At 36.5% G+C, this 25,637-nt stretch overlaps 1 protein-coding gene across 2 annotated transcripts in view; it reads right to left on the bottom strand.

Moving 5' to 3' along the window:
* Positions 1 to 25,637, bottom strand: part of LOC128660879 (mitochondrial enolase superfamily member 1) — a 177,115-nt gene that overhangs the window by 98,304 nt on the left and 53,174 nt on the right. For both annotated transcript variants that reach the window (XM_053714961.1, XM_053714962.1), the window contains 5 exons: positions 12,587 to 12,702; positions 11,916 to 12,002; positions 9,353 to 9,379; positions 8,165 to 8,237; positions 8,036 to 8,074 (listed from right to left, as the gene is read on the bottom strand). In XM_053714961.1, coding sequence (XP_053570936.1) covers positions 8,036 to 8,074; positions 8,165 to 8,237; positions 9,353 to 9,379; positions 11,916 to 12,002; positions 12,587 to 12,702 — 342 coding nt within the window. The remainder of the gene's footprint in view (positions 1 to 8,035; positions 8,075 to 8,164; positions 8,238 to 9,352; positions 9,380 to 11,915; positions 12,003 to 12,586; positions 12,703 to 25,637) is intronic.

Here is a 25,637-nt window from a genome sequence, read left to right as displayed (position 1 = left end):
GACTTACACTATGAGTAGGTACTCTGCACACAATAATATCAGGATATGTAACTATTAAGGGATCCTAAAAATAGTAGGAACCTATAAAGGTCTAGGAACATAAAAATAAAAAATAATATTTTAGAACAACTATCTCTCAGCCTCAGATATTGACATTCCTAGGACACAAAAACTTGTATAGTAGTATAAGGTATATCATTAAGTGCATACTGAGATCATCAATACTATAAACAGATGTATAACAAAGGGAATCAAGTCTAATACTAATCAAGTCAGTAGAGATTGCAGCAAACTCCCATAACATTAGAAATGAGCCTGTAAATAGGTAGGTATTAGATTCAATAATATTGACAGATAAGAAACCTACATGTGGGAGCTCAAGCATTTTTATCATTGGGGAGTTTTCCACATTGTGTAGGAATATATGAGACATAAACTAAAAAACAAAAACAAACTATGCAGCCAGGCAGTGTAGGTGTAGCGTGGTTACCTAATATACTTTGAACATGCAAAACAGACCTAAAGCTAGACAACACCAAGTTATAGAATAAATTATTATGTCCCCATTCTTCAGGCTACAAGCCTTCATTCAGGATACTAACAATCTCTAAACATGGCATAGATTTATGTTCAAGACATACAGAGTTTAAAGTCTGATAATATAGATGAAATATTGATATTTACGCCTCGTGGGGCACCCCACGAACAGATAGCCCAGAAACAGTCTGAAGTCCAACCTGAATCATCCCACTCCCATTCTCGCTAGAGCGTGGGGTAGATTATTGTATCTAGAGCAGGATTCTCTACCGCCATTTGCTCTCATGTTGTAGCGATTCCGATGTTTACCCATTTGGAGCGAGCAGGTTTCTGAACACTGAGTCACCCCCGTGCACACTGGACTCAGTATCTGCAGTATTAGAGGGGACCTAATTGAGACTGAGTCTTCATGCAGATCTTTTTGCGACGTCGGACAGCCATCCTCACCTGTCCCCACTAGTAGCTGTGCTTCTACAGCCATGTCGCTCAGTGCACTTTCTTTTAGGGGGTTAGACTCTTTTGAGGTAAGGGAGGTCAGGGAATAGGTGGGTATAAGCGCTTGGGTTATCGGCGCTATCATCTCCTTTTGCTGCACGGTACTTGGTCTTGGGAGCACTCGTGAGGTATCCTTAATCTCAGCCAATTCAGCAGCGGACATCTCCTTGCTTCTTTGAACGTTCCTGATCTCAGACCTTAGGCTGTGGAACTGAGTTGTCATCCGGAGATCCAAGCTCTGCAGCATAGCTCTCAGTTCAGTATAATGATCCTCCATGGTGAGGCGTTAAAGTTGGCGGTATATTGCCGGCAAAATAAGCATGTAGTTGGGAGGTATCTCATGTAAAATGGCGTTTCTCACAGCATGGCCTCCGCAAACCGAGTGAGTAAGACTTCAGGTTATCAACGCAATAAAGTGGATTTTTGTTGCTTGTGAGAAATTAGGCAAGAGCTAGAAGTCTGTAGTAGAATAGTGTAGAAATCAATCGTATTTAAAGCATACATCCATTAGTTAATCTATGACCTCCGCAGTTTTAGTAGGCCTCATATACCTGCATGGGATCCAGATACAGAGGCCGATACTTAAGTTCAGCAAAGTAACTGTCAAGTAGTGTAGAGATAGTCCTGCTTGGACATAAGTAAGTATTTGGAGCAAATTACATTAAGAAAACTGCAATTAGCCGTTATTTTATAAATTTTTCAGCAGGAGCTCTCTGATACACGTCCTCTCTGCCCAGCTGTTGGCTCCGCCCCCCCATTATTAATATTTTTTAATATTTAATATTTCATTTTGCACATAACGTTCCTTAAGATAACTCATTCTTCATATGCACTTATCCGACACTGTGTTAGACCTATATAGCGAAACCCGAAGCATGTTATGCATATTTCACATCACAATGTTCTTCAGATAGAATTTTTTTATTAAATATATATTTTTATATATATGTTATAATGTTAATGTAAAATCTATACCTATACATCTATCATAATAGATATATAGGTGTATATATAGGAAAATATCACTAGTATGTATTTTACTTATTTTTTATTTTATTTTCAGGTGTGATATTTTTTAGACTTAAATTGGATATTAGTGTAATTCACTAGACTTACAATTTATTTTTCCTTTATTAAATTTTAGTTGTCATATAATTAAAGTTATAATTGGGACACTGTACACACAATGAATGGACACTATCTTTGCTCCTATTGGTTGATTAAGACTTGCCCTAAAATGTCACCATAATGAAGAATGATGATTGGAGTTAAAGTTGATGAAACATTAACCATACCAGAAACAAAGCTATTGATCAGTAAACAACATATGATATTTATATTCACTGGACTACCTGAGAGGGGACTTTAATAAAAGTTCAATGCCAGGATCTTTAAAATGTTATGTTATAATATCATTAGTCTATATATTCTGTTTAAATTGTTTCTTTATAACATGCATTTTAATATTTTTAATATTGTAAATCATTTGCCAAGATGAATTTATGACTACATTTAAAGAAAATGTTAGTGTTATGAGAATATAAGATATATCATTAAATCAATTGTATTTAGAAATTTTTTTCTTGGCAATTGATAGGTGATGGCTCCTATGTGACGTGCTAAGTTTAAAGTTAATATATATATATATATATATATATATATATATATAAAAAAATTGTACCCAAGGAAGTACCCCCCCTAGCCCCCCCACCCTCCGCCTCCGCCACATACCAAAAAACGAAGGCTGCGCTGCATCCAATATCCTCCATCCATATTACGCAAAGAAGGAGAGGCTGTGAGCCGTTCAGCTCCCCCTCCATTGAGCAATATGGATGCTTTAGTGATATTTTGAGCTGCTAGAGACTGTGCCACCCAGTGGTGTATTTAGTTTATATAGCACAAGCGCTCTAGTCTCTTACACTCATGTTTGCCAGCTTGCGTGACTAAGTTCACATTGGTTACCTATGGCTTCAGTGTTTTTCACTACTCCCTTCCTAATAAGGCTGTGCTCACTGCTCAGAGCAGGTCCGGTGCACTGCAACTGCAATCTGCCACACTCCCACTGCATCCATTAAATTAACCCCTGTAGTACGACTGACAGTCATGAGTCCAGACCCACCCATCAGGTCACTCCCACAGGGACCCAACTTCAGACAGGTTGTGTTCTTTTTTTCATAAAAAAATTTTTGCGGGGACCCAGGAGGGGGGTTGTCGCGGGTGCCACGGGGGGTGTTGCAGCCGTGTCAGGTCTGGCTAGAGTGGTGGAGAGATGCTCCTAAAAATGTTGCCTGCCTATCAGAGGGTCTAGTGGGGGTATCATTTTATTGCTGGGGAATCATGTATTGCAGCAGGGGAGCTGAGGGAATCATTTTATTGCAGGGGGGCTGGTGGCATTATATTTTTGTTGGGGGCATCATTTTATTGCAGGGGAGCTGAAGGAATCATTTATTGCAGGGGGCTGGGGGCATCATTTTATTGCAGGGGCTGGGGCATCATTTATTGCTGGGGCATCATTTTATTGCAGGGGCTGGGGTCATCATTTATTGCTGGGGGCATCATATTATTGCAGGGGCTGGGGGCATAATTTATTGCTGGGGGAATCATTTTATTGCAGAGGGGCTGGTGGCATCATATTATTGCAGGGGCTGGGGGAATCATTTATTGCTGGGGGCATCATTTTATTGCAGGGGTCTGGGGGCATAATTTATTGCAGCGGGCTGGGGGAATCATTTTATTGCAAGGGGGCTCAGGGCATAATTTTATTGCAGGGGGGCTGGTGGCATCATTTTATTGCAGGGGGGCTGGGGGCATCATTTATTGCAGGGGGCTGGGGGCATCATTTATTGCAGTGGAGCTGGGGACATCATTTATTGCAGGGGGGGCTGAAGGCATTATTTTATTGCAGGGGTGCTGGGGGCATCATTTTATTGCAGGGGCTGGGGGCATCATTTATTGCAGGGGGCATCATTTTATTGCAGGGGTCGGGGGGCATAATTTATTGCAATGGGGCTGGGGGAATCATTTTATTGCAAGGGGGCTCAGGGCATAATTTTATTGCAGGGGGCTGGTGGCATCATTTTATTGCAGGAGGGCTGGGGGCATCATTTATTGCAGGGGGCTGGGGGCATCATTTATTGCAGTGGGGCTGGGGACATCATTTATTGCAGTGGGGCTGGGGACATCATTTATTGCAGTGGGGCTCAAGGCATTATTTTATTGCAGGGGGGCAGGGGGCATCATTTTATTGCAGGGAGGCTGGGGGCATCATTTATTGCAAGGGGCTGGGGGCATCATTTATTGCAGGGAGCTGGGGGCTTCATTTTATTGCTCTTCCTAATACTACCATAACTGGGTTAATAAATAGTTGAATAACCACACATTATATATAAAATAGCCAGACTTAAACCTTATTTCTGTGGTAAAATTGTAACTGCTCTGTGATGTCTCTGCAAGACTTGCAGATACAGTACATCAATGAGCTATTACATTTTACCACCGAAATTAGATTTTAGACACTAAGGCAGGCTTTTTTTTTATATATAATGTGTGGTTATTTAGTCAAGTTATGGTACTAGTAGGAATGATCCAGCTACATAGCCTAATAGTGCAAACTGCACTAGGCATCAGTCTTTGATTGTATTCACCTGCCACAATCTTTTTGTACAACATTATATATTTGATTTTGCACAGGTTGGCAGGCGGGCACACATTGTTCTGGCCTTTGTTTTCTCAGTAACAGATGGTTAACTTAACCTTTTTAGCTTGCACAGTGCAGTGCAAGATCATTTATTTAGTGAGTAATATAATGCAATATATTGGTAGTTTATTTTATAGTCTATGGTGATATATAGTATATATGTATATATATTATATATACATACATACATACATACATAAGTGTGCAAGCAAAACGCCTCCTATAAGAAAAAAATTGCTTCCATCAACCACTGCTTATCTGTCTAAACGTAAAGGTTGTACAGTGCTATAGACAATTTGATATTTCATACTATTGTGCACTTACTAAGCATCAGGCTGGCATATCCTGATAATGCTGATCGGACAAAAGAAACTAACCTGCTTGCACTTATTTTTTTGTGAGCCAGGCAGCTTATGAAAGCAATCAAATTGTTATCAAGGTGGTTAGAATTCTGCTTACTGTTCCCACTCTTTCTATAACCATAGTGACGTATATGAGCTCAGTTACCAGATTGATGTTTGCCTGTTTGCTGACTATAGGTAGACACATAAATATAACAGTACTCTGTTTGGAAGTTTGTAGAGAGAATGCATATTCCTATAACAATATTACTCTTAGTATTCTGTCCATCTATAACTGCTTTGCTTTGAAACTTATTTGAGGTTAAGAAAACATGTTGTGTCTCCATGATGTGCATTTTTGTTTTGTGTGTCACTGCAGTATGTATGACTAGTACTACCATGCTTCTTGTCTTGTGTGTATCCAATGGAGTAACTAAATCTGGGAAATCTTTCTAGGTGAGGACGGCCAAGCAAAGAAAGCTTTTGGAGGTGAAGAGACACAGGCCCCAATTGCATATCTTAGTTCATGTAGTAAAAGTTCTGGTATCCTTTTGTGCAACCCCTAATTATTGTGCTGCCCGGTGCGCTGCATGTTTTATTGTCAGCTCAAGAGTATACTTTTTGACCTTTTTTCTACCATGCTTTTATAAAACCATATTAGTATTGGTAGGTATATGGACAGGACGCTCACTAGATTAGGTAGGAAATTTCTACCTAATCCCGTGTCCATACCTACCAATACAGATATGATTCTATAAAAGCATGGTAGAAAAAAGATAAAAAAAAAGTATACTCTTGAGCTGACAATAAAACATGCTGTGCACTGGGCAGCACAAGACTTAGGGGTTGCATTAAAGGATACCAGAACTTTTACTACAGTAACTAAGATATGCAATTGGGGCCTGTGTCCCCTCACCTCCAAAAGCTTTCTTTGCTTTGCAGCCCTGGCTGCTTCACTATTTGTGCAGCATATCATGTATCTTCTTCTAGTCTTCTCCTCTTGTAAGGCTAACTGTGTATGATGAACAAAACAATAAGGGTTAACAAAAAAACAAATGCCTTCCAAAAATATGAGAGGAGTAGATACCCCCTACATATAATCTTGTTTAGTAGGCACTGGCAGTGTAAGATATAAAGCAAATTTACAAATGTTTAGCAGGAGCATAACAGAGTCATCTCTCAAGGAACTGCTGTGAGATGGGTTCATGGATGCGCTGCTGAAAGGAGTAAGGAAGCGCTGTGTCTAGTGCATTACTGTCCTCTGTATTATAGTGCAGGCTTTTGAAACCAGCCTAATTCTTCAAGTTCTCACTGCATTAGTGAAGCCCCTGACCCTTTTCACTGTCACAGCAGTTCCTGGTTAAATGTGAAAAACAGTGGAGGTGTTTGTCGTGTCTGACAAGGGTGTATTGGCTTATATACATAGTTTTGCTTGCTGTGTATTGTTAACAAAAGTCAATATCATAAATAGTTTATAAATCTGTATAACTGACTGCTTTAGATTTGAGTTTGATCAGTATAAGATTGTGTGTGTGTTTGTGTTTGTGTATCTATCTGAAAGTGTGTCTGTGTATGTTTATATGTGTATCTCTGTGTTTGTGTAATTCATTAAAGCAAGTTATTTTAAGACGCTGAACCACTATGTGGTTAACCCCAGGCAAAGAGGTCAAATACATAGTAGAAGTAACACTTAGGCTTCAATGGAAACTGACATTGATCATCAGCACTAGAGGCATCATTCAGCCGTGTAGCTAGCATTGCTAATTGTATTAGCGGCAGTGCTAGTTAGAGGGGTATCATATGGGTAGACTTGATGGGCCTTTTGGGTTCTTATCTACCGTCAAATTCTATGTTTCAAAGCCAGTGCCTCACCAGCCTCTGACCTCACCGCACGTCACTGCCATACACCTGTTAGGTATAAAGGTGATTGGTAGGAGGAGCTAGGAGGGAATATAACATTTATGAGTTTGTAAATATATGGCTGTTTTATTTTGATTTATTTGCTATTGAAAAAGGCGGTTTATCTGCTGAAACACGGAGCTGATTTTAAAGAGATTTTTAATTAAAGCATTTGAAGACCAATCTGTCAAGAGTTTTGAATAAAATCTTCTGAACCCATTGCAGCTTCTCCTAGTGAATACATTTACTTTTGAAGCAGGTGTTGCGTAAAATGTTACTGCACTATTGTCTCTGGCCTGAAGATTGGAATTGTTACCTCCCGAAAAAAATAAATCATAAAATCATTATCTGGGTCGTTAATCTTTCAATTTTGTAATACAAACATTAAATGTGCATGATTATTGCAAAACAAAATGGAAATTGTGAGGGTTTATTTATTACATCACAGGTTGAATTGCCTTTATGTTGAATTATACCTTTTAATAGTATGTATTATAATTATTTGCTGACGTGTCCAATTAGCCTTTTGTGCTAGAAAACCATCAATATATGTGTTTATGTCTCTTTAAGGGCTTTGAACTGGGACCGATCCATAGTTGCAGTATTTCATGGCTTCGTTTCAATAAACCTGATATGGAAGATTGGTGCTGCTGCTTATTAAAGGGACATTAAACCCAATTTTTTTCTTTCATGATTTAGAAAGAGAATGCAATTTTAAACAAATTTGTAATTTACTTCTATTATCTATATTGCTTCATTCTCTTGATATCCTTTGCTGAAAAGTATATCTAGATAGGCTTAGTAGTTGCTGATTGGTGGCTGCACATAGATGCCTCGTGTGATTGGCTCACCCATGTGCATTGTTATTTCTTTAGCAAAGTAAATTGGAATGTTGTTTACAATTGTATTATCTACCTGAATCATGAAAGATTTTTTGGGGGTTTAATGACCCTTTAAGTATTTCTACTGTGAACTGTCAAGTAACATAGTATAAAACAATTATAAAATAAAGCCTAGTAGATGCTTTACAGTACAAAGTTTAAACTAACCTTAATAGTTTAGTTACCTCTTGCCTTTTGCCCTTGTTTTGCATTTTCAAGAATTCCTGTAAAATTAAAAATATGCTAGTTAGGAATAAAGGGACAACACTTGTTTATTTTTTAATACAATATAGAAATAAAAATAGATTTCTCACCACATGCTTCTTCCTCAGTTAATGCATCAGTTATGTATCTGAAATCTATGCATGACAGCAACTGTTTTGGATTCTGTCAACAGAAAGTCCCACACAATTAAATAAAAGCATGTTTTCTTCACATCATACATATATGTCTCCTGAATATGTTAAATAGGATTAATTAGCTAAAATAAGGTAACATTTCACTCAATGTTGTAAGTAAAGATCTGTCTTCACCCTCTCCCTCTATCAAATGTCAATAGCCAATTAAAAAATAATATATATATATATATATATATATATATATATATATATATATATTATATGAGAAATATATAAAGGTTTAGTTATGAGTGTGGATTGTGATTAACCAATCGAAAGAATGAATGGGTTAGATTTTGAAAGTGAGCCCATCAATAACTAATCCTTATTGGTTTATTTGACCTTAATTCAATATTTTGATTCCTATAAATAGGATGGAACCATTTCTATCACAATAATCCACAGTGGCATGTATATCAGTAATGCAGAGTGGTAAGAAGAGGACCAGTTGCTGCGGAGGCTGAATAAACATCCATCAACTGGTAAATAGACTTTGTGTATTCCTTATTTTATTTGAAGTGATACATTTTAAGGGCAGTGTTTTTAGGTCTTGGTGGTTGTGGAAAGGGGTGGAGTAGTTGTGACAGGGCAAGTTGGGGTATCTTACAATAGGGCTACTTTACTGAAGAGGAGATTGGGGATAATTGTGGAGGGGGAGCACATGGTTTCATGTGAGATGGCTCTATTGAAATGGGTGAATCTTTAAGGTTTAGGTAGATTAGACTGTCACTAAATATTAGAGATGTGAGATTAACCAAGTAGCCAACACAGAGCCACTATCATAAATCTGGTATCAGTGGATTTTTATAGAGGTTCCATTATAGAGACGTTTATAGGCTTTAGCTATTGGTGTACACAGTAGAAGCACAAATGTAAATGTACACAACATTTAACAAATACCTAACAAATTAATTATATATTTCTACTTTCCCTCAATATCTTAGGTCTAAATTCAATAGATTGTGGTATTCTATTCCCTCAAAGACATGAAAAACAAGAACAAACAGTTTTATGTAACTTCTATGCCAAAACTAAATAGGTGTAATAAAGGTGCTGCTAAATGTTTTTAATTTTAAAAAGCAGAATAAGAAAAGAATCACTTACCATATCAACCAACAGTTTCCACAAAGGCTGGGGAAAGAATATTGAAAGTTAAATACTGTTCAAAGTACCTACAACATTGTGAACATTGTTTAATAAGACAGAATTTCCATTTATTAAACATATAATAAATCTAAAAGCCCCTTTATCTCTTAACAAATACTAAAATATAATTAATAATAAACAAAAATAACAAGGTTTAAAGAAACTAGAAATACCACCTAAAATTATTACCATACTATCCTCTGCAAGAAACTTTACCAATATATTTCCAGATCCATTATTTATTATTTCATTAGTAGCTCTGTGGCTACTATTAGTAGACCTATTAGTTTTGAACATTGAACCCTGTGTTTCCACCCCCCCCCCATATTTGGTTCTTGGTAAAGGATATGGATATTTATAGTTAACATTAACAGAAATATTTATTTATATATATGACGTAGTCATCAATACTGTATTAATTAGCTAGCCAGGATTTTTCACTTGACTTGACTGGACATGCATTTTAGCCTCTGTGAAAATCCTATTGAAAAGCCTAATTACCTCTTCTTCTATACTTTACTTATGTTTACTAATTTTTTATGTCTATTCTAATTGATTAGAGTGCAATAGAAATAAAGCAATAAAACAATATTGCAATTCAATACCACACAACAACATAGGAAATCTGGTCAAGGAAGCCTTATCCACAAATGCTGTCCAGCCACTCACAGTTAGAAATATTTGAGTTATGGCAAAATATCATCACAATTAATGACATTCCTGATGTTATATAATGTACAAAATGTATTGTTTTTATTGAAAAACAGTTCCAACAGGAAAACCGTGTAACATTCTTTCAATTAAACCACTTGTTATGCAGTAGTGATAAAGGTTAAAGGCCCAGTTAATTTAAAAAAGTAAAAAAAAAACACAAACCTTATGAACAGCATTTCCACTGATTAAAGCAACTATAATCAGTTTGAGATTTTTATATTTTTTCTAATACTGTCTGTTTGGTTTCAGTTTTATGCTATATAGACAGTGACTTTCCAATTTCATTATGATATTTCCAGTGCAAGTATCACTGTTTAGTATTTTGTTATTGTATATCCAGTATTTTTTTTCCATTAAATGCTCTAAAAATATTGAATGAGTTGAGAATCTTTATTTGATAAGCGTTGACTCTTATCCCCCTCTCCGAAGGGAGATAGTTAAAGGGACACTGAACCCAAATTTTTTCTTTTGTGATTCAGATAGAGCATGACATTTTAAGCAACTTTCTAATTTACTCCTATTATCAAATTTTCTTTATTCTTTTGGTATCTTTATTTGAAATGCAAGAATGTAAGTTTAGATGCTGGCCCATTTTTGGTGAACAACCTGGGTTGTCCTTGCTGATTGGTTGATAAATTCATCCACCAATAAAAAAGTGAATTCCAGAGTCCTGAACCAAGAAAAAAGCTGATACCTTCTTTTTCAAATAAAGATAGCAAGAGAATGAAGAAAAATGATAATAGGAGTAAATTAGAAAGTTGCTTAAAATTGCATGCTCTATCTGAATCACAAAAGAAAAAAAAAATTGGGTTCAGTGTCCCTTTAAATGTTTTGTAATATAAAGTGTTTAATTATGTGTAGTAGAAAAAACTTTACAGTATACTTTCATTATTTATGTTGTCCTTTGTTCCTGTAATTTATCTTTTAAAGTGATGGTTTTCTCAATTCCAATGAGCTTCTATAAAGTAATGGAAACTGCCCTGTTGATACCTAGGTTTTCCTCTTATCTATTTCTTCTGCTGAAGACAGTTAGGGACAGACATAAAAAAACAGGCAATAAAAGATAAAAAGGCAGCCTGGAAGCCCTGTTACTTACTTTAAATTCCACAAAGCTTTGTCTGCAAACTATTTTATTGCTCGTTTTATATCTGTCTCTAATTGTCCTAAGCAGAAGAGATAGCCAAGGAGAAGAGTTCTGCATGACCTCCTCCATTACTTTATAAAAATTAAAGGGATATGAAACCCTTTTTTACCCTTTATGGATCAGATAGAGCATGCTTTTTTTAACAACTTTCTAATTTACTTCTGTTATCAAATTAATTTGTTCTCTTTGTATCTTTTGTTGAAAAGCAGGGAGGTAAGCTCAGGAGCATGACATTGTCTGGAACACTGTATGGCATGTTATCCATCTGCAAAAGCACTAGATGGCAGCACTTTTGTCCTACCATATAGTGCCTAGATGCCTACCTAGGTATCTTTTCAACCAAGAATACTATGGGAACAAAGCAAATTTGATAATAGCAGTACATTGGGAAGTTGTTTAAAATTGTATGCTCTGTCTAAATCACAAAAGAACATTTTTGGGGTTCATATCCCTTTAAACAACTATAATGATTTTTTTAAAAATACACCTACAGTACATATTATTCTAAGGCTAATCTTTGAGTTGAATACATCTTTATAGCTAACATTTATTAACTGTTTAATATCCCCTTAATTTACCCAAGCTGCTAGGATTTTAATATGGAATATTAGCTAATTTAACTCTTACATTCTTGTTGTGTTTAATAATGCAGAGGATACCTGCCTTCTTTTCTTTCTTGGCCCATAAATCCCATACAGCATTGAGAACAGCAGCTGTGGCCAGGTGAACTGCTCCTTTTTCTGGACCTATCTGATGAAATACAGAAACTTTATTTCAAAAAAGTTGTACAATGCTAAACAGTGCTTTTTCCTATACGATTTATTTTTAAGAAAAAAATAATATATTTGCTTTCAAGAGCTTACAAAAAAATAAATTAAATTAAAATTTCAATTTGTACTGAGAATGTCAAATGTCAACTTGTAGTCAACAATTAAATACATCTCAAAGAAGTAAAAGCCCAAATCAAATTCTAAACACAAGAAATTACATCATAACTACTTAAAATATTGAACGGATTCAACAAATGGCATTTACTTGTAAAATGATTTAATCAAGTTTTGTATAAAACATAAAACGCGTTGCTGTATAACAATGATTTATGCTATATAATGAAATAAATTAAAATGAAAAAAGGTTTTTGTTGGTCTATTTTGTTTCTAAATTATGTTTTTGTTGTTATTTTAAAGTTTGAAAGTATTTCATACATACAGATATTGCAACAAATTATGAATACAAGTCAAAGTATATATATGTATTTATAATTACAATGTTATTTTGAAAACATAAAATATACAGCTAATGGTTCTGAAATGTAATGTGTTTATTAATAGTACCCATCTGAGTTGTCCATCGCTTGTGAGTTGCCTGTAGAAATCTCTAAAATTATTCACAATATCATCAAGTAATCTGCCCACAACATGTCTTGAAAGAGCTTTCACAGCACAAACAACTGCAAAACACAAACAAAATGATAGTTATTCTTATAACCTATAATAGGGCTTCTATAGTACATAAGTCTTTAAAGATTATTTTGTGTTTCAATAATCAACTCACTATGGAGAAATAAGAAAAAGAAATCTCAATTATTGATGTACGGAGGTGGTTCTAGACCTTAAAAATGGTGGACTCTGACAAAAGCTGCCAGAATGCTACACTAAAGAGACTATGGCCTCTAGTTATCAAGCTGTCAACATTCTTGCATTCAACGGCACCAATACAATCGCCTAAGATCGCCTAACATCGCTGCCGCGGACCTGAATATGCTCTCCAAAATTATCAAGAAAGCTGTAAAAAAACTGCGCACCAAGTACGGAGCGAGGAGCAGCGGACTGTTGTTAACTAACAGTCATCGATCTCGCTTCTCTTCGGCTTATTTGCAGCTTTCTTGGTACCCTGTCACTAAGCACTCACACTATACTATACTGTTTTACCCCTATACCGCCGCTCCCGGAGCCCACCTACATTATATGTATTAACCCCTAAACCACCGCTCCCGGAGCCCTCCGCAACTAAATAAAATGTTTAACCCCTAAACCGCCACTCCCGGACCCCGCCGCCACCTACATTATATGTATTAACCCCTAAACCGCCACTCCCGGACCCCGCCGCCACCTACATTATATGTATTAACCCCTAAACTGCCGCTCCCGGACCCCGCTACAACTAAATAAAATGTTTAACCCCTAAACTGCCGCTCATGAACCCCGCCACCACCTACATTATATTTATTAACCCCTAATCTGCCCCCCCCCTACACCGCCGCCACTATATTAAATTTATTAACCCCTAATCCTAAATCTAACCCTAACACCCCATAACTTAAATATAATTTAAATTAATCTAGATAAATATTCCTATCATTAAATAAATTATTCCTATTTAAAAATAAATACTTACCTTTAAAATAAACCCTAACGCCTAGATTACGAGTCTTGCGTTAGCCTTAAAAAGCAGCTTTGAGGGGTCCCAACGCTGCTTTTTAACGCCCGCTGGTATTACGAGTCTGGCAGGTACAGATGTAGCACTCACTTTTTTTCCGCGATTTTTGCATACCGCAAATCCCCTTACGTCAATTGCGTATGCTATCTTTTTAATGGGATTTTCCTAACGCCGGTATTACGATTGCTGGAAAAATTGAGCGGTAGACCCTCTCCTGTCCAGACTCCTACCGCATTTAAAAGTCAGTAGTTAAGAGTTTTATGGGCTAACACCGTAACATAAAACTCTTAACTAAAGTGCTAAAAAGTACACTAACACCCAGAAACTACCTATTAACCCCTAAACCGAGCCCCCCCCCCCACATCGCAAACATTTAAATAAAAATTTTAAACCCTAATCTGCCGACCGGACATCGCAGCCACTGTAATAAATATATTACCCCCTAAACCGCCGCACTCCCACCTTGCAAACACTAGATAAATTTTAATAACCCCTAATCTGCCGTCCCTAACATCGCCGACACCTACCTACATTTATTAGCCCCCAAAGTCGCGCTACTGTATTAAATGTATTAATCTCTAAACCTAAGTCTAACCCTAAGTCTAACCCCACCTAACTTCAATATAATTTAAATAAAACGAAATAAAATTACTACAATTAAATAAATTAATCCTATTTAAAACTAAATACTTACCTGTAAAATAAACCCTAAGCTAGCTACAATACAACTAATAGTTACATTGTAGCCATCTTAGGATTTATATTTATTTACAGGCAACTTTGTATTTATTTTAACTAGGTACAATAGTTATTAAATAGTTATTAACTATTTAATAGCTACCTAGTTAAAATAAGTACATATTTACCTGTAAAATAAATCCTAACCTAAATTACAATTACACCTAACACTACACTATCATTAAATTAATTAATTGTAGAGTCCATTGTCATGTACATGAGATTTATTGATGATTTGATATTCATAGTGGATGAAACAGTTAATGAGAATACATTTATGGAATTCCTGAATGACAATAATTTAAACTTAATGTTTGTTGGGGAATGTAGACATGACACAATCAATTTTCTTGATCTTACATTAATAGGAGACACTAATACTGGTACTATAATAACTGATACTTTTCGCAAACCCACTGCTGGTAACACCATTCTTCATGCCAACTCATGTCATCCACCACATATATTAAAATCAATACCTAGGGCACAATTTTTGCGACTTAGGAGGAATACCAATTCGGATGTTTTTTTTAGGAAACAGGCGACTTTATTAAAAGAAAGATTAAGCGAAAGGGGCTATAGTGAGAAATTACTTGATACCAGTTTCATCCAAACGAGCAGTCATACACAGCAATGCTTAGGCCTAGATTTGGAGTTTGGCGGTAGCCGTGAAAACCACGTTAGAGGCTCCTAACGCTGGTTTTAGGCTACCGCCGGTATTTGGAGTCATTCAAAAAAGAGTCTAACACTCACTTTTCAGCCGCGACTTTTCCATACCACAGATCCCCTTACGTCAATTGCGTATCCTATCTTTTCAATGGGATCTTTCTAACTCCGGTATTTAGAGTCGTGGCTGAAGTAAGCGTTAGAAATCTAACGACAAAACTCCAGCCGCAGAAAAAAGTCAGTAGTTAAGAGCTTTCTGGGCTAACGCCGGTTCATAAAGCTCTTAACTACTGTGCTCTAAAGTACACTAACACCCATAAACTACCTATGTACCCCTAAACCGAGGCCCCCCCCACATCGCCGACACTCGATTAAATTTTTTTAACCCCTAATCTGCCGACCGCCACCTACGTTATACTTATGTACCCCTAATCTGCTGCCCCTAACACCGCCGACCCCTATATTATATTTATTAACCCCTAACCTGCCCCCCACAACGTCGCAGCCAGCTACCTACAATAATTAACCCATAATCTGCCGACCGCAAAGAGCCGCCACCTACATTATAGCTATGTACCCCTAATCTGCTGCCCCTAACACCGCCGACCCCTATATTATATTTATTAACCCCTAATCTGCCCCCCTCAACGTCGCCTCCACCTGCCTACACTTATTAACCCCTAATCTGCCGAGTGGACCTGAGCGCTACTATAATAAAGTTATTAACCCCTAATCCGCCTCACTAACCCTATAATAAATTGTATTAACCCCTAATCTGCCCTCCCTAACATCGCCGACACCTAACTTCAATTATTAACCCCTAATCTGCCGACTGGAGCTCACCGCTATTCTAATAAATGTATTAACCCCTAAAGCTAAGTCTAACCCTAACACTAACACCCCCCTAAATTAAATATAATTTTAATCTAACGAAATAAATTAACTCTTATTAAATAAATTATTCCTATTTAAAGATAAATACTTACCTGTAAAATAAATCCTAATATAGCTACAATATAAATTATAATTATATTATAGCTATTTTAGGATTAATATTTATTTTACAGGTAACTTTGTAATTATTTTAACCAGGTACAATAGCTATTAAATAGTTAAGAACTATTTAATAGCTAAAATAATTACAAATTTACCTGTAAAATAAATCCTAACCTAAGTTACAATTAAACCTAACACTACACTATCAATAAATTAATTAAATAAAATACCTATAATTATCTACAATTAAATCAGCCAATCGGAATTAAGGTAGGAATATTCTGATTGGCTGATGGAATCAGCCAATCAGAATCAAGTTCAATCAAGTTCAATCCGATTGGCTGATCCTACCTTAATTCCGATTGGCTGATAGAATCCTATCAGCCAATCGGAATTCGAGGGATGCCATCTTGGATGACGTCATTTAAAGGAACCGTCATTCGTCGTTCAGTCGTCGGCCAGGATGGATGTTCCGCGTCGGAGGTCTTCAGGATGCTGCCGCTCCGCTCCGGATGGATGACGATAGAAGATGCCTCTTGGATGAAGACTTCAATCGGATGGAAGACCTCTTCTGCCCCGCTTGGATGAAGACTTCTACTGGATGGAGGACCTCTTCTTGCTCCGCTTGGATGAAGAATTTGGCTCGGCTGGGTGAAGACGACTCAAGGTAGGGAGATCTTCAGGGCTGAACTTCTTGGGGCATGCCCCCCAAAGGGCCCTGTTCAGGGCTGGTAAGGTAAAAGAGCTTTGAACTTTAGTAATTTAGAATAGGGTAGGGCATTTTTTTATTTTGGGGGGCTTTGTTATTTTATTAGGGGGCTTAGAGTATGTGTAATTAGTTTAAAATTGTTGTAATATATTTCTAATGTTTGTAAATATTTTTTTATTTTTTGTAACTTAGTTCTTTTTTATTTTTTGTACTTTAGTTAGTTTATTTCATTGTATTTATTTGTAGGAATTGTATTTAATTTATTTATTGATAGTGTAGTGTTAGGTTTAATTGTAGATAATTATAGGTATTTTATTTAATTAATTTATTGATAGTGTAGTGTTAGGTTTAATTGTAACTTAGGTTAGGATTTATTTTACAGGTAAATTTGTAATTATTTTAACTATTTTAGCTATTAAATAGTTCTTAACTATTTAATAGCTATCGTACCTGGTTAAAATAATTACAAAGTTACCTGTAAAATAAATATTAATCCTAAAATAGCTATAATATAATTATAATTTATATTGTAGCTATATTAGGATTTATTTTACAGGTAAGTATTTATCTTTATATAGGAATAATTTATTTAATAAGAGTTAATTTATTTCGTTAGATTAAAATTATATTTAATTTAGGGGGGTGTTAGTGTTAGGGTTAGACTTAGCTTTAGGGGTTAATACATTTATTAGAATAGCGGTGAGCTCCAGTCGGCAGATTAGGGGTTAATAATTGAAGTTAGGTGTCGGCGATGTTAGGGAGGGCAGATTTGGGGTTAATACTATTTATTATAGGGTTAGCGAGGCGGATTAGGGGTTAATAACTTTATTATAGTAGCGCTCAGGTCCAGTCGGCAGATTAGGGGTTAATAAGTGTAGGCAGGTGGAGGCGACATTGTGGGGGGCAGATTAGGGGTTAATAAATATAATATAGGGGTCGGCGGTGTTAGGGGCAGCAGATTAGGGGTACATAGGGATAATGTAAGTAGCGGCGGTTTACGGAGCGGCAGAATAGGGGTTAAAAATAATATATAGGGGTCAGCGATAGTGGGGGCGGCAGAATAGGGGTTAATAAGTGTAAGGTTAGGGGTGTTTCGACTTGGGGTACATGTTAGAGTGTTAGGTGCAGACGTAGGAAGTGTTTCCCCATAGGAAACAATGGGGCTGCGTTAGGAGCTGAACGCGGCTTTTTTGCAGGTGTTAGGTTTTTTTTCAGCTCAAACAGCCCCATTGTTTCCTATGGGGGAATCGTGCACGAGCACGTTTTTGAGGCTGGCCGCGTCCGTAAGCAACTCTGGTATCGAGAGTTGAAGTTGCGTTAAATATGCTCTACGCTCCTTTTTTGGAGCCTAACGCAGCCATTCTGTGGACTCTCAATACCAGAGTTATTTTAAAGGTGCGGCCAGAAAAAAGCCAGCGTTAGATACACGGGTCGTTACAGACAAAACTCTAAATCTAGCCGATAGTGTCTAAAACCATGAAAGGAAATAATGAATTTAATGATTCAGCTGTAGTCTTTTCCACAGAATATTCCAATCAATTTAATCAAGTATGTAACATCCTGAAGAGGAATTTATATATTCTAAGACAAGATGAGGTTCTGTGTGAAACTATTGATAACTGCAAATTTGTCCCTAGAAAGGCACCAACCCTGTCCAATAGATTATCACCAAGTTTAGTGTGCTCTAAGAAAAATGATAGAGAGAGTTGGTTACATAGAAAGGGCACTTTTAGATGTGGCACAGGACCATGCTTAACTTGTGATATTATTGGTATAGGGGCTACCTTCACCAGTTTTGTTACACAAGAGAATTTTGACATTAAGTTCTATGCGAATTGCAGAAGTGAGTATGTTGTGTACCTTTTGGAGTGTAATCTTTGCAAAATGCAGTATACCGGTCAGACCAGTAGGGAATTGAGATCACGCATGAGGGAACACATAAATGACACAAAAAACTTCAATAAGGATTCGGATTAAAATTAAAAATTAAAATTAAAACAAAAATTAGAATAAAACATTGCATGAATTTGCAGTACACTATGGTTAAGTCATATATTTCCCTTGTTTGGTCTTTATTAAGTCATGTGTATTGGTAGTACATGTTTAACATCAGTATTAACATTAATATTAATATTATCATTGATTCATTTATTTACTGATATCTTTAAGGTAATATATGTGTACATTAGTACACATTGTCTAACTTTTGGTCATTGTTTATCACACAGCTATAGTTCTTGATCTTCAAATTTATAAGAAGTGGCTTTATATTTTGAATTAGACTAAATATCCACGCATATTGACAGGTATCTTTTCTGGTAATATTTTTCTAATGTAGATTGGAACAAACACTCTGACTTACCTTCTAGTTGGGGCTGACATACAAAGTTTTATATGTTCATGACTATGTTCTGCATAATTATATAGTGTGTATTTCTTGCATTTTATAAAGTAGTAATTATATTATACTTGTGCTACCGTACTAGGTCAGAACCATTATTCATACTTGTTGTGTCCTTAAACTAGTAACAGTACATTTCTTTGAACATCACTTACAATCTGTTGAAAATATGTGTTTATTTTTTCATAGTGTATTACATTCAATTATTATAACTAGTTTTTCCATTTATGCAATTTCATTGTTGGGAGATCAAGTGAAAAGATTACACAAATAGAGCAACAAGTTATGGAGATAACATAATATCAATTGTAAATGTTGCTGTCTTTTTCAATATGCTTTTTTAACAATGGAATAATATTGCAACAAACTTGTATTTTCATATTTGTAACACATTCATGTTCATTTGAGCATGCTTTTATGTTTTTGTATTTTAAATTTGTTGTCTGGGTTTTTGATTGGTTGTTGTCCATGTGTAAACACCCATCCCTATGATTAAGTGCCCGTTTGCGGCATGAAATGCTTAAGGGGTTAACCTGCTGTTCTATGCCTTCATTTTTAATCTATTTTTGAATAAACCTATGTTTTAACTTTATAGTGCCTCACGAGTGCTGCTTTCCCTGTGCCTGTGACTACACTATCATTAAATTATTTACCAAAACTACCTACAATTAATTACAATTAAAATAAATAAACTAAAGTACGAACCCCCCCCACTAAATTACAGAAAATAAAAAAATAATTACAATGTTTTTAAGCTAATTACACCTACTCTAATCCCCCTAATAAAATAAAAAGCCCCCCAAAATAATACAATTCCCTACCCTATACTAAATTACAAATAGCCCTTAAAAGGGCCTTTTTCGGGGCATTGCCCCAAAGTAATCAGCTCTTTTACCTGTAAAAAAAAATACAATACCCCCCCAACATTAAAACCCACCACCCACACACCCAACACTACTCTAAAACCCACCCAATCCAATCAGCCAATAGAATTGAAGTTCAACCCTATTGGCTGATCCAATCAGCCAATAGGATTGAGCTTGCATTCTATTGGCTGTTCCAATCAGCCAATAGAATGCGAGCTCAATTCTATTGGCTGATTGCATCAGCCAATAGGATTTTTCCTACCTTAATTCCGAATGGCTGATAGGATTCTATCAGAATCGGAATTGAAGGGACGCCATCTTGGATGACGTCACTTGGGGGTATTTTATTTTTTTTACAAGTAAAAGAGCTGATTACTTTGGGGCAATGCCCCGCAAAAGGCCTTTTTAAGGGTTATTTGTAATTTAGTATAGGGTAGGGATTTTTATTATTTTGGGGGGCTTTTTTATTTTATTAGGGGGATTAGAGTAGGTGTAATTAGCTTAAAAAAATTGTAATTATTTTTTTATTTTCTGTATTTTAGTGTTTTTTGTACTTTAGTTTATTTATTTTAATTGTAGTTAGTTTATGTAATTAATTTAATGATAGTGTAGTGTTAGGTATAATTGTAATTTAGGTTAGGATTTATTTTACAGGTAATTTTGTACTTATTTTAACTAGGTAGCTATTAAATAGTTAATAACTATTTAATAACTATTCTACCTAGTTAAAATAAATACAAAGTTGCCTGTAAAATAAATATAAATCCTAAAATGGCTACAATGTAACTATTAGTTATATTGTAACTAGCTTAGGGTTTATTTTACTGGTAAGTATTTATTTTTAAATAGGAATAATTTACTTAATTATAGTAAATTAATTTAGATGTATTTAAATTATATTTAAGTTAGGGGGGTGTTAGGGTTAGAGTTAGACTTAAATTTAGGGGTTAATAAATTTAATATAGTTGCAGCGATGTTGGGGGGGCAGAATAGGGGTTAATAAATAAAATGTTGGGTTCGACCATGTTGGGGGCAGCAGATTAGGTATTAATAAGTATAATGTAGGTGGCAGCGGTGTCCGGAGCAGCAGATTAGGATGGAGCTCGCATTCTATTGGCTGATTGGAACAGCCAATAGAATGCAAGCTCAATCCTATTGGCTGATTGCATCAGCCAATAGGATTTTTTCTACCTTAATTCCGATTGGCTGATAGAATTCTTTCAACCAATCGGAATTCAAGGGACGCCATCTTGGATGACGTCATTTAAAGGAATATTCATTCGTCGGGTAGTCGTCGGCCTGGAAGGATGCTCCGTGCAGGATATCTTGAAGATGGATCCGCTCCGCTCCGGATGGATGAAGATAGAAGATGCCGCCTGGATGAAGACTTCTGCCCGTCTGGATGTCTTCTTCTGCCCGGATAGGATGAAGACTTCTGGCCGTTTGGAGGACCACTTCTGCCCGGTTGGGTGAAGACGTCTCCCGGTAAGGTGATCTTCAAGGGGGTAGTGTTAGGTTTTATTAATGGGGGATTGGGTGGGTTTTAGAGTAGGGTTAGGTGTGTGGGTGGTGGGTTGTAATGTTGGGGGGTATTGTCTTTTTTTTTACAGGTAATAGAGCTGATTACTTTGGGGCAATGTCCCGCAAAAGGCCCTTTTAAGGGCTATTTGTAATTTAGTATAGGGTAGTGATTTTTATTATTTTGGGGGGCTTTTTTATTTTATTAGGGGGATTAGATTAGGTGTAATTAGTTTAAAATTCTTGTAATTATTTTATTATTTTCTGTAATTTAGTGTTTGTTTTTTTTGTACTTTAGTTAATTTTATTTAATTGTAATTAATTGTATTTAGTTTAGGTAATTCATTTAATTATAGTGTAGTGTTAGGTGTAATTGTAACTTAGGTTAGGGTTTATTTTACAGGTAAATTTGTATTTATTTTAGCTAGGTAGTTATTAAATAGTTAATGACTATTTAATAACTATTCTACATAGTTAAAATAAATACAAACTTGCCTGTAAAATAAAAATAAATCCTAAAAAAGCTAGATTTAGGATTAGGGGTTAATACATTTAATATAGTGGCGGCGGTGTAGGGGGGGCAGATTAGGGGTTTATAAATATAATGTAGGTGGCGGCAGGGTCCGCGAGCGGCGGTTTAGGGGTTAAACATTTTTATTTAGTTGCGGGGGGGTCCGGGAGCGGCAGTTTCGGGGTTAATACATATAACGTAGGTGGCGGCGGGGTCCGGGAGTGGCGGTTTAGGGGTTAAACACTTTATTTCGTTGCGGCGGGCTCCGGGAGCGGTGGTGTAGGGGTTAATAAGTATAATGTAGGTGGCAGCAGTGTAGGGGAGACAGATTAGGGGTGTTTAGACTCGGGGTACATGTTAGGGTGTTAGGTGTACACGTTCCCATAGGAATCAATGGGATATCGGGCAGCAGCGAACATAAGCTTTCACTGCTTTCAGACTCCCATTGATTCCTATGGCATCCGCCGCCTCCAGGGCGGTGGATTGAAAACCAGGTACACTGGGCCAGAATAGTGGCGAGCGTACCTGATAGTTTTTTGATAACTAGCAAAAGTAGTCAGATTGTGCCGAACTTGCGTTTGGAATATCTGTAGTGACGTAACCATCGATCTGTGTCGGACTGAGTCCGGCAGATCGTATGCTACGTCACTATATTCTACTTTTGCCGGTCTGTAGGGTTTGATAACTACATCGAATCAGGCTCGCCACAAATACGCTGCGGAATTCCAGCGTATTTGCAGTTGACAGCTTGATAAATAGAGGCCAGTGTATTGTAAAATGAATTAGTTTCTAATAACTTGTTATACCAGCTGCAGAGTGTGAAATGTATGAGAATATCTCCCTTCGGTTTATTTTACTATATGAAATAGATGTAATTGCTCTTTGAAACCATAGCCAATTTAAAAAGGCTGAGCAGACATCCTTATCTTACCACTCTCTATACACACAAAGGCTCACTAATTGTATCTTTATATGTACATGCAAAGCTTAATACTTAGAGCAATTGAAAATGTACAATTTAATTACACTATATCTCCCACCCTCACTGGGAGTGTGATTTCTTCTGTTGGCTCTTGTTTACATAGCTTTTCTGTAGTCAATACTGCAGTATTTAAATTGTCAGTATATGTGATGGATTCAAAAGGCAAAAACACATATTTCAAATTACAAAATAAAGCTAAAAGAAAGCATTTGTAAACAATTGAAAACATACCGGTGAGAAAATGGATCACTGGAAAAAAACTTTAAAGGGGATAGCATTTTACAGTACACTATCACTTTAACAATTGTGGGGTCTGGTAATGATGGGAGAGTCATCATTTTATACTATTTATTCATGAGTTTATCCCAATTACATTTCACAATGGACTGTCTTGAAACCCCTAGAACTGTACATGTATTCATTGTAATTACTTCTTTTAACATCTGAAGGGTCAAAAGGGCCAGTATGTTACTGACACTTCAGTCTGCCAGATACTGAATTACCTACAGGTGACCAGGCATGAGTAATAGGTGAAGGGGGGTCACAAAATGTTTTGTGTTTTTAAATCTGTTATTTATTTCTTCTTCGTTTAACAGTTGTTCATCTGTCTTGATGAAGGCTTCTATGTAAGCCGAAACGTCGACCTATCCTTATGACTTTCTAACGTTGTTGTTATAAACAATAAACTAACTTTGATGTATATAAATCCTGAGAGTGCCCTCCCTTTCCTAGCTCATATATATATATATATATATATATATATATATATATATATATATATATATATATATATATATGTATATATACACACAACTGAGTAATGATTTTTCCATTTGACTGCCAGTTACATAATAAAATGCAGTAATTTTATACCTCCTCTAGTTGCCTGTAACACACACAAAGTAATAACTTTAACTGAATGGTTGCCAGTAAACAACTAGCAGCCAATATATTATCCACAGGGGCTGGCAGTAACACTCAAAGCCCAGTATATTAATTCCCTTGACTGCAGTAACACATAAGACAGATTATATTTAGCCTCCTTGGGCACATTGGGTACAGTGGCGCATGTGCAATGTCATATCTGTCTGTCATTACATTTGTAATTAATGGAGACTTTGGGGCCGATTCAAAAAGCAGCTGATGCAGCTGTTTCCGCGCGCGCCTTACAAAAGTTAAGAAACAGCGGTCCCAAGACCGCGGCGCCTTAACTCATCTACCACCTCTGAGGTGGCGGACAGCAATCATCCCGATCAGATATGATCTGGATGATTGACACCCCCTGCTAGCAGCCTATTGGCCGTGAATGTGCAGGAGATGGCATTGCACAAGCATTTCACTAGAAATGCTTGTGCAATGTTAAATGCCGACAGCATATGTTGATCATCTGTTGGTGAAGTAAAATATTTGTTTTAATATTATGTAGCATGTTAATAATTGTCACATTTTATTTGTGGTAGTGGGGTTAAAAATAACAAGTATGTCTGAGAAAATAATAACAACACTTAGCCAGTCTCAACATTATTACTTGGAGATTGTTTTCAGTGTTCAACATTACTATTATAAAATTAGAAGCATTGTATAGTGAGAAGATTACATTACAAGCCATGAAAAAATCCTTATAAATTCTAATACCAAGATACTTCACACAAGATCATTATAAATAATCATTATAAATAACCTGTGTTAAACTGATTAGATTAAAAGCAATTTTAAAGTCAGAACTTACATTAAAAAGCTGTGTGTTTGTTTAAAGATATTGCATCCAGTCAGAACATTTATGGCTATACATAAACACCAGTGGCCTAGACAGGCAGACTGAACTACTGTCTGCACATTATTAATATCAACGTAGCTGGCTGAGATTACCCTAGTGCATGTTTACATTCAAGTAAAAACATATTTCATTAAATTAGGGAATTCATAAATTTGCAAATTAGAGGAGCTAAATTGAGGGTTTAAATTATGTTTTGTGCTAGGGCCAATGGTCTTCCAGGATCCCAGGAGATTTCCAAGTGGGCCAGTGGGCCGCTGCAGGGCTACATCAGTTGGGGATCATTCTAATCAGGGGAAGCTGTGTACGCACCGCTGCCTGGATGGGAAGTCCCTTACAGACACAGAAGAGGGAAATCACAAAGCAACCACCTGGCCGACCTAATGTGCACTGTGCACACTGTAGTGCGGCATGTATTGTAGCAAGGCTACTCCCAAGACCTCTCCTTCTCAGGGCAGTACTTTTACAGGGAAGGGAATGGGACCATCTGCACACCCTTCCACCACCATTCCACATAGCAGCTCAGACAGAGAGTACACAGTACTGTGAAAAAAGTGTCAGTATCTATTGGTTTATATATTGGTGGTATAAAACTGTCAAATCTGAATAACTTTTATGGCTGATCAGAAGTTTCATATATATTGGTCACATGTTGCTCTTCTAAATAGTAAACAGTCTCCCTTATGTTAAACCATTGGTGTGGATGGATGCTTAGTTATGTATACCAACCAGAGCTAATTTTAACTATGTGTTTAACCCCATTCTGGGGGTTAAGCACCTAGGTA

Source organism: Bombina bombina, chromosome 5, assembly GCF_027579735.1.
Source record: "Bombina bombina isolate aBomBom1 chromosome 5, aBomBom1.pri, whole genome shotgun sequence".
NCBI lineage: Eukaryota > Metazoa > Chordata > Amphibia > Anura > Bombinatoridae > Bombina > Bombina bombina.
Note: the sequence above shows the minus strand (reverse complement) of the source record. Positions and strands in the feature narration are given on the sequence as shown.